The 10,000-nt window shown below is 40.0% G+C and overlaps 1 protein-coding gene across 2 annotated transcripts in view; it reads right to left on the bottom strand.

The window, feature by feature from the left end:
- The window catches only part of LOC138004461 (E3 ubiquitin-protein ligase SHPRH-like), a 36,713-nt gene that overhangs the window by 26,118 nt on the left and 595 nt on the right, over nt 1–10,000 (bottom strand). Inside the window, exons 1-7 of one of the 2 annotated variants that reach the window (XM_068850983.1) lie at nt 9,464–10,000; nt 8,711–8,804; nt 6,589–7,430; nt 6,307–6,473; nt 2,316–2,423; nt 1,175–1,289; nt 827–954 (exon numbers count right to left, since the gene is read on the bottom strand). The exon at nt 9,464–10,000 is cut by the window's right edge and continues 595 nt beyond it. In XM_068850983.1, coding sequence (XP_068707084.1) covers nt 827–954; nt 1,175–1,289; nt 2,316–2,423; nt 6,307–6,473; nt 6,589–7,430; nt 8,711–8,804; nt 9,464–10,000 — 1,991 coding nt within the window. The remainder of the gene's footprint in view (nt 1–826; nt 955–1,174; nt 1,290–2,315; nt 2,424–6,306; nt 6,474–6,588; nt 7,431–8,710; nt 8,805–9,463) is intronic. The other variant, XM_068850984.1, reaches the window with a different exon arrangement.

Below are 10,000 nucleotides of genomic sequence, written 5' to 3'. Positions count from 1 at the left end.
TAACACCAAATGTTTGCTGGGAAGTTGCTATGAAAAAACAGTTACTATCGATCTCAGATGTCCGTGGACAAGGGCTTTTTTTCAGCCCACTTCATGGACTGTTGATTTCAGTCTGCAGTTGAAAACTTCTGATCACATGATAACATTTTTTGTGGCTCTGCAGTTTTGAAAATACTGACCATGTGGTGCCAGTCCTTCGTTCTTCCCACGGTTCGAGAAAAGAAAAAAACCTGAAGAAAATTTTCCACCTTCTTCTCATTTCCTCGGACAAGGCTTTTCCTGGGTCACCCGTAATAGCTTCGGCCGGTTTTAATCGCCGTCAACATCATTTCGCGTTTTTCTCTTTGGGAAGAGCAACAGAAAATAGCATCACAAGATCAGTTTTTCGAAACTGCAGAGCCGCAAAAAATGGTAGCATGTGATCAGATTTTTTTAACCGCAGACTGAAATCAACGGTTGTTGAAGTGGGCTGAAAAAAAGCCCTTGTCCACGGTCGTCTGAGATCAACAGTAATGAGGCCCCATAAAAAACAGCTTTCCCCAGATCCTTGTGTTTGGCAGTTTGGTTAACTGGTGAAAGAGACTCTTTTGACAGGTGCAATTAGATTAGCCGACAGCTGGCTGAGCTATAATCCTGCATTTGATTTGATAAGTTTAATATGAATTGTAAAGTGCTTTATCTCAAGGTACATTTACCTCCATTAAAATTACACAGTTTATCATTTTGGGATCATTCAACATGTCGCACTTGTGAAATACAAAACAAATGATATAAATTTTAAGCTGCTAAAATTATTCAAACAGTAAATTTGTTAACAAGAACTAACCTTAGCTGTGGTACTTTCTACCATTTGAGCCTCATCCAGACAAATTCGCCAAAACAGGACACCTGTTAATGGACTTGGCAATGCAATGTAACGCTTGTTGTATCGCATAGATCGTTCTACAACATTTCCTGAAAGGGAGAGAAGATGTACCTTTGTAATTCATTACAATGTCAATACTAAACCACTAAAATTAAAAGACTTTGAATTGATTAGCTAAAATCCTGTATCACACTTTTGGTCCTTAGCATTCTCCCTATAAAAGGGATATCAATCATATTCACCAGATCTAACATATATCCTTCCACACTCAACTACAAACCACAGCAATAACCAAAGACATTCTCTCACCTTGTCCCAAATGATAAAAATCTGATCTAAGGGTGGTATAAGTTGTCAAGATAACATCATGATCTGCAAGGACCTCAGGCAAAATAAAGCCTGACTTTGCAACACCTTTATAGACCTGAGAAAATAATGTAAACTTATTAAAAATCTCTGTTGCTCAAACTCAGATACAGCTCAGAAAAAACAAACTTACGTCATAATTACCCGTGTATAAGTCAATCCCTTGTATAAGTTGCCACCCTCATTTTTGATGGCAAAAAAGGCAATTTCTTGATTTCTTTGTTAAATGTTTATGGGATAATAATCTTGTATTCTTTGATTTCTGAAACTGTGGATACACAAAAAAATCAGGGCCTCAAGCACTTAATAGTTTTGTGGTTCAGCAGTTGTATATGCAGGCATTTTGTCCTTGAGTTTCGAAAAAGTTTTCAGAAAATCGAACATGTAAACCTCACACTTACCTATTTCGTTGTTCAGGGATAAGCACAATATCACAGAAGATGGAGTCAATCTTTGAAAATGACTTCAAAAACGATGCGAAATGTGCAAGGTCTCATTGGTCCTTGATTTATAATATCTCACATGACAAACGAAACAAAAAACTCATATGCAAACACTACGAAGTTTGCAAAAGCATTTAAATCAGCCAGGTTTGTATACAGAACAAAAACCAATCATTTACCAACCAGCATTTTCAGGTGATGCGAGTGACGATGCGTGTACACAAACATGAGATATTGTGCCAGGTTACTAAGCAATTGAACGATCTTGTTTTATTTGAAGAAACAAAAGTGCCTTTTTAGCTTTCTGCCTTTGGTAACCGAAAATTTCCAGTGTCTATTTCACATTTTGTGCTAGTAAGTATCTTCAACATTTAGAGTTGGACAAATCCTTTTTCATTTCAACTGGAATTGCTTACAATCACTTTGAAGTCTTTTGTCACCAGATGAAAAGCCAACCTTTTCCACTGTGTTTGTTATGCAAAAGACAACATTATGTTAATTTTGAATAAATTATTTAGCTGGAACTTTACTCTAAATCTTTGACCCATATATAAGTTCAGGGCGATTTTTGGAGCTTCTTTTGAGGTCATAAAAGGTTGACTTATACACAGGTCAACACGGTATGTCATACAATTGATTACCAGAAGTTTAAGAGATGATGATTTGGTGTGCCTACAGATTTCATCTATCCATTGTTGAGCAATGGGTGCTGGAGAGATGATCAGGGTTGCCCTAGATGGGACTACCTCCTGCAATGGAAAAATAAATGTGAAAACTGAAACCTAAATATTACACACAAAAATACATCAAAGGTGGATCAGAAAGGTGGTTCCCTGACTTGAAGATCTTTCTGGAATCCAGCACTACTTGAGTTGGTCCAGTTTTACAGGCAAAGTTAACCTCAAAGCCTTGTGGTCTGGTATTCTTCATGGAAAATTACAGACAATCTGTGCCAGTGAGTGGAGCTGATGTAACTATGTTATGTGCATGACTATTTTGCTTGTGGCCTGGTTTTAGCACTGCCATCTTGTATTGCCTCATTAGATCACATTCCAATTGATTAAAGCCCTTACAACCGATGTAGGCGTCGAGTTTGCTGACCTTGGTATATGGCATAGTGGCAGTGATTTCCCAAAACCTATGTTCACATCAGATACCACGTAGGAAGCTAAAGCAACCAGAAGTTGGTTCGTAGACCAATCGTAGAGTAAACAACCAAGGGGCTACAATGCAATGCACTTGGACAATGGAAGGCTATGGTAGAGAATAGAACTGAATGGAGACGTATGATTCATCAAACATGCAACAAAGTGAACGAGAAGAGAGTGAATGCATACGAGAGACAAAGGGAACCTGGAACAATAAACTATTTATTATACTTTATGCTTACAATTTACTGTATCTGTATTGATTTGTGTTGTAACCACTTTAGGGACTAGGCGTATTATTATTATTATTATTATTATTATTATTATTATTATGGCTACAATGAGCACTCACCGAGAACCAAAGCAGTGGTCGCTATCAAACATGGAAACTGTAAACTTGTTTGAGAACTGGCAACAAAATTTAACTTAAAAGTTGTCGTTAGACAATAATTTCGCTACTTTCCTTGCTGATAGTGGCACATGGGAAAAGAGGACAAAGATCAATTCCATAAGAGGATTCCGTGATGATGGCAATCCAGTTCCCATGTGCAAGTGCCTCACAGCAAAAGAAAAGGTGAATTATTTTGAGCTAATTCTCGAACAAATGGCAAATTACTGTCCAGTGATATCCCGAAATACAATAGTCAGGAACTCAGGACTCTCTGTGGCATACTATTTGCCAACACTACGGATTCCAGGTAACTGGTGCACATTTTCTGGACCTTGCCAATATTCACTAGGAGCCTCAAAAAAAAAAAAGACCTCTATAAGAGATTAATGGCATGCATTTGTAGAGGACATACTCCTACAGACTAATGGAATTTCTACCATGGTGCAGCAATGACTGTAGACAAGGAACTTACACTAACCCTAGAAAATCTCATCATGTTAACCTGGCTCAGGCTTGTGCACCCCAAGTTACCCAAGCTCGTCAAGTAGCGGTATGGCACAGAACTCTGCTCCCACACGTTAGCATCAATAAAGCCTGAGATATGCCCTCTATTCACTTTTTAATGATATCAACCCTGCCAACCAAATCAAGATCATGCAACTACCTCCCTGACCAAGATCATCGCTACACGGCCAAGGCGAGAGAGATTGTTGGCATTTTGGAAGATGATTGCGAAGACACACCCATCGAGTATCCCCACACCTCAACCAAAGAAGAAGACTTACACCCTAAGACCGCATCTGCTGTGTTTCATGTTCAAACACGTCAGTCACCATACATGGATATGTTTCATGGCCACACCCCAGTACACATAACAATAGACAATTCAGTCACTCCGAATATGATCTGTCTATCCCTCGTTAGAGAATTTCATGTCCTCCCAATCCGCCCAACTAGCAGATGGCTCCTCACCCCTATGCCTCTCATTTGCACACCGTCAACACAACTTTGCCTTTGAATGTCTTGTTTTGGAGAATCTTGACGTTGACATCCTGGCTGGAACCCCATTTATGAAGCTAGCGACGTCACCATGTGACCTGCAAAAGGGCACATCCTACTTGGAGACGGTACAACCCTTGTCTACGGCTCACCCTCTAACCCACCTAAGGCAACCACTACACAATGTGCAATGGTCCTATGTGGTCCCACAAGCTCTACAACTGTGTGGCCTGGAGAGTTCATGGAAGTCGACCTACCCTGTGACACCTCACCTGACTCTGAATACGCCTTAGAATCATGACCTGACTCACCTAGCTGCCAAGACAAAAAGGTCTCCAATATATGGCCTCTGCATACACTACTGTCAAGTATAGAAGGCATGATTCGCATCCTGAATCTTACTTCTAAGCCTCGGTCTTTAACCCTTTCATTGCCGAGGGCTCCCCCATTGACGAGTAAAATCGTCTGGCGTTAGACAGAGTAAAATCTATAAGTGTCAATTTGCATTTTTTGGCGGTGAAAGGGTTAAACACGAAGGCGCGCTATATAAGGAAGTCTTCCCTGGGAAGATCGAGGCTCATTTGTCGGTCACTGTTGACGTGCATGGGACTATAAAAGGTGTGGTGCCTTATGCACATGCAAATGATTTATCAATCAACCGTGGATGCAACCGAGAGTTTTGTGATAATTTCTTCAATAAAAAAGCCCCTTATGGCAATGTTTTCAAATTCCCAGTCCCTTTTTTTTTTGCGCTAGAAATATCTTTCCGGGCCTCCGTCTCTGTGTTGCTGTTTGTTGATCACCATCTTGGATAATTAATCAGTCATGCTTGAATGAATTCGAACAAAAGCAGTGCGTGAAGCGCCCCCGTTTATAGTGCGTCTTCGTGTTTAAAAAGGAATGAGCATTTTCTGTGAGGTAAACCAACGAGCAGCCCCCAAAAAAGCTCCCTGTCAAGTCACCTCCACAACCTCAAGTCAGGCAAACTGATATGGTCCAAACAGACCCCGATAACTTTTTACCACCAGCGATCAGTACCAATGTCGATGCACTACTGGGAGAGTACAACCAAGACTTTGATCCCCAGACTCATGTCTAAAATGGTGCTACCAATGCATTCGAAGCAAAAGTCAACATGGGCCTAGTGGAAACGCCTCAGTGCAAAGGCTTCCTCCCTGAATATGCAAGGGGAAAACTAGTAGAGCTCCAGCAACAGTTCAACGAGCTTCTACAATTTGGCATTTGTAAGGGTCCTGAGGATGTTGGCGTGTCAGTAGAATATTTTAACCTGTCCTTTCTAGTTAAGAAGCCAAATGGCAGCTCTGGACTCATCACAGCCTTTGCTGATGTCGGAGGTTAAAGCAAGCCTTAGCCTTCATTCATGCCCAACGTAGATTCTGTACTACGCCACATTGCTCAGTGAAGGCACCTAATTGCCACTTACCTGACTAGCACGTTTTGTCAGATCCCTCTTTCACAGAGATCTATGAAGTATTGCAGCATCACCACTCCCTTCAAGGGAGTCCGCATGTACATATGGCCTGCGATAGGCATGCCTGGCTCTGAGACTGCCCTCAAAGTGCTTATGTGCCATGTGTTAGGATATACTGGAGGAAGGCACTGTGGTCAAGTTAGCTGATGACCTGTACAAATCCTTCATCCTATTTTGCTAGTTAGATGCCTCATTCCAGTTGATTTAAGCCTTTGCAACCGAATTTAGGTGTTGAGTTTGCTGACAATGCTAACTGGCGCTGTGGGACAACTAAGCGGGTGGTGCATGGCTTGACCAATTTAATTTGCTAGCTAATCTTTGTGGATCAATTTCAGCTGTTTGTGAATCTTTTATAATTCTTGCTCCCATTACACCCACTCTCAGGATATTCCTCAAGCAAGGTCAGGGACAAGGTACATGTAAGTACAGGTAAGTGGAGGTCAGATGTTATGTTTGTTGCCATTCACAAGGTTGCGTTGGATACAGCCACTCTGCATAGTTCATGCTAAATGTAGAAGTCAAGTAGTCCCCACCAACCATTCGAAGAATCACATCTCAAGCTTGTCTTAAATTGTTGATTAAAATAAAATTATCAATCTCACCTGCTTTAGTGCACATTGTGGACAAATGAATCCCTTTGGACAATCATACACGAGACACTTTCCATGGAAAACAGCCTGGCAATCCGAGCAATGCAACAGCTTGTCACTACAATTTGCAGAAGTCACTCCACAGATGCATTGACATTTAATGGTCATGGTTTCTGTTACTGGCAAAAGAGAAAAACAAGCAACTATCCTTAGATTGATCAACATAAGAAACATGTGTTACTTCAAGTTGTAATTTTCAACTGTTCTTGCCACAACACTGTGTAAAGAACAAACCTTTAGAAGGGTCTGTGCCTTTACAAGAAGATGAGCTGTCAACATGAAGAGAAGAACTATTCTTATCTTTATTGAACATTTCAACACATTCAGGTGACAGTGTGCTGTCATTATCATCCTTGTGAACAGAGCTGCTAGTTTCTTTGGAAAGTGTTTCCATAGTGTCATGAACATCACCAGCAACCTTGCATACGGTGGATGCAACTTGATAAGGATTTGCACCTTGCTTGCTACTGACATCACAGCTTCCATCTGGTACATGTATACCTGTATAACCATGTGAGGCTTTTTCACTTTGAATATGGTAAGTACCTGCTCCTTGGAAGTTCAAGCAATCTTTGACAGGAATTGCAGGCATTTGATCAGTTCTTCTGTATGCATCAGACGTTTCACCATGGTTCAGTAATTTATGATTTAACTGAGTAGAAGCATGACTTGTTCTCTCCTGAGAAATGACACATTCTGTTTTTTTGGAGTTGCAATAATTATCCTGTTGGTACTTAAGATCTTCTCTTGCATTAACAGAACCAGAACACAGGTTAGAATGCATCATTGCATCATTACTCTGTGACTTGCAATCTTGTGTCATAGTGCTATATATAACAGTGGAATTATCTTTACTTCTAGGGTCATAAGATGAATGAGGACTTTCTCCATTTGTTTGCATGCCAGTTGACTTGGCATGGGCAGTAATGAATTGGTCGACTAACTTGTCTTTAGATGAGGGTTTAGGATGACACAGAATACAAGCAATGACTTCCACTGTCTTTCCAAGACCCATTTCATCAGCTAAGACTCCTCCAAGAGGTAACAATGGAGCTGGAAAGCATTCTTTTGTCACTCTTAAAAAGGGAAATGAAATGTGCAATATTGATGGACAGCAAACTGTGAAACCACCATATAAACAATTATTGTAAAAAAAAAAATTAATTATAAATAGGGATAGGTTCATTGGTTTTTGTACAATCATGGGAAAAGGCTGATTACGGTTAGGGTTAGGGTTAGACATAAAGTTGAAGAAATTTAAGGAGCCTCCTCACCAGCCCCATTCACACAAACCTTCCCCCTCCAAGTAATTTTTTTTTTTTTTTTTTTTGTAATTTTTATTACAGTAGCAGCCTTCTCAAAATCGGCCGGTCGACGGCTCAATGAGCCGCCTCCTCAGAAAGCTTGACCGTCTCCTTCCAGTCAGAAAATGTCAGTCACAATACATTTTAGCTCGAACGTGAAGTCACTGGAGATATTCTAAAAGCTTGAAAAAAGTTTGTTTGACGAACAAATTCGTGTCCACAATATTTTTTTGCCTCGCGCACATGCAATGTTTATTTAACTAGCATTCCAGTATTTCTTATGAGACTCCAAGCAAGTGTCAATTCCATATGTGAAAGTTCGTCACTTGAAATCCACCAGATTGCACTAAATTGCATTTGTGAATGTCTAAATTTGAAAAAATCCCTAGGGGAGCATGCCCCGAGACCCCCCTAGAAGCTTGCATCCTTTGGGCACTCGCTTGGGTGCCTTTAGCACCAAACCGTCTTTACCTTCCTTATGACCTGCTCCCGAAAAACATTTTGAGAAGGCTGCAGTAGGTAAGACGAGAAAAAGTAACCAAATCAAATGCAGCCTGAATGACTTGCCGGCAGAAAGACAGTGGACTTTACTTCTCTGCTTTTCTATTAATCAATATTACTAGTGGATCAATATTACTAGTGCTGGAGCGTGCTTAGTGGAAACAGGTAAAGAACATTCAATAGGACTCCAGCAGAGGTGTAAGCAACACGGGAGCAAACTATTTGTTGTTTATGAGTGACCAACCAAGCGTTTCTACTGGCAAAAACGTATAAGGCTTTTAGTTTGATTCAGTGTGCTTTTTTTTTTTTTTTTTTTTCCCTCCAAGTAATGGTTGGTTCTTTAGTTTTGGATTGAGTGTGTTGGTTTTCTAGTTTTGTTTACTCTGGTTTTTCATTCACATCTCAGAGCATTATTTTCATAAATAATATTATTGATTTGAAATACATGTAGTATTGTGATCACTTTATTTTTTTTAGTTAATGTAAACAATGATCCCTTTCACATCTTACATTCTCCTTGAAATATGTTAATTTTATCTTCACAAACTTACCTTCCGGTGTAAGGGTTGAAATACAATAGCTTTCCATCTAAGCTGTGAATTTCCCTCCATAATGGATGAAGAAGTGTGCTAGGATGTTTATTACCTTAAAAATAAAATTCAGCGAATATGACATTCTACCTTAACCTTTACTAGGCATCAGCAACTTAGTCTGCGATGATTTATGGTTAGGGTTAGGTTATATATTGTGGTTCAAATTTTTATGAACTTAAAATTAATGCAGTTTAACTGAGTTAACAACTAGGAGTGACTGCAGTCAATTGTTATCAGTGGTTTTCTTCTATTTGCGCATGCATTGGATTCCTTGTGCTTTGCGTTGTGTGTTGTGCTTTGCATTGTAGAGCTTATTCATTGGTGTAGCAGGAAGAAGGAGCATTTTGTATGGAGCATTTAGCGTTTTTTCCCTCCCTTTAACCCAGTCACTCCTCAAGCACCCTAGGATGCTCCCAGTTGACGACTAAAAATCGTCTGGCATTAGACAGAGTAAAATCTGTTAAGTCTCACTTCAAGGAGTCAATGAGTGAAACGATTATCGAAGTACACTATGAGTACAAGATAAACACTAATTTCCCTCTTCACAGCACTAGTTCTTGTGAAAAACTAGCATCCCGAATACATAGATTTGTGGGCTCAGAATGAGCGCAAGTACTGCTCTTATTTTAAACGTGAGCCTGTTAAAATCAAAATCCTGTTAAAAATCAGCATTCAACCTGCCACGACCAGTATTTCATGGAAGACACATACCAATTTGGTTTCCATGACCACAGCCACATTCTCTCCTTAGCATCCACTCAACTGCATTTCTCTGATAACCTCTCAATACAGGTTTCAAATTTGGATGTTGGACATCAGGTACTACCAAAGAAATAGGTTTGTTGTGTGATCCACAACGCTTTTTGTCGTGCTGTTTTTCCTCATCAGCGTAAAAATGCTCAATGGCGTCAGCAGGGTGGGTTGCTTTTTCCCGGACAATTTTGATTGAATCATACAGCCTCTCAAAACCTTTATCAACTGTCAGGTCTCCATAATTTGTTGGAGCTGAGGTAGTAGTCATGGAAGACTCACAAAACCAAGCCAATAAAATCTTCATCATCTTATCTATTTTCCGAGAGGTTGGTTCAACACTTGGAAAGGATGGTGTGCTTAGACCACTCTCATGCAAACACACCAGCACTTCCCAACGGTCCTTTAAAATACCTTGCTCTGGATTCAAAATCAAGGATATAACTCCTTTGTTTTGTAGATAAACTAAAGCTTCCAATTTATTCTCACTTGCACATG

The sequence above is a fragment of the Montipora foliosa genome, chromosome 5 (assembly GCF_036669935.1).
Source record: "Montipora foliosa isolate CH-2021 chromosome 5, ASM3666993v2, whole genome shotgun sequence".
Classification (NCBI taxonomy): Eukaryota; Metazoa; Cnidaria; class Anthozoa; order Scleractinia; family Acroporidae; genus Montipora; species Montipora foliosa.
This window is presented reverse-complemented; position numbering and strand designations above follow the sequence as displayed.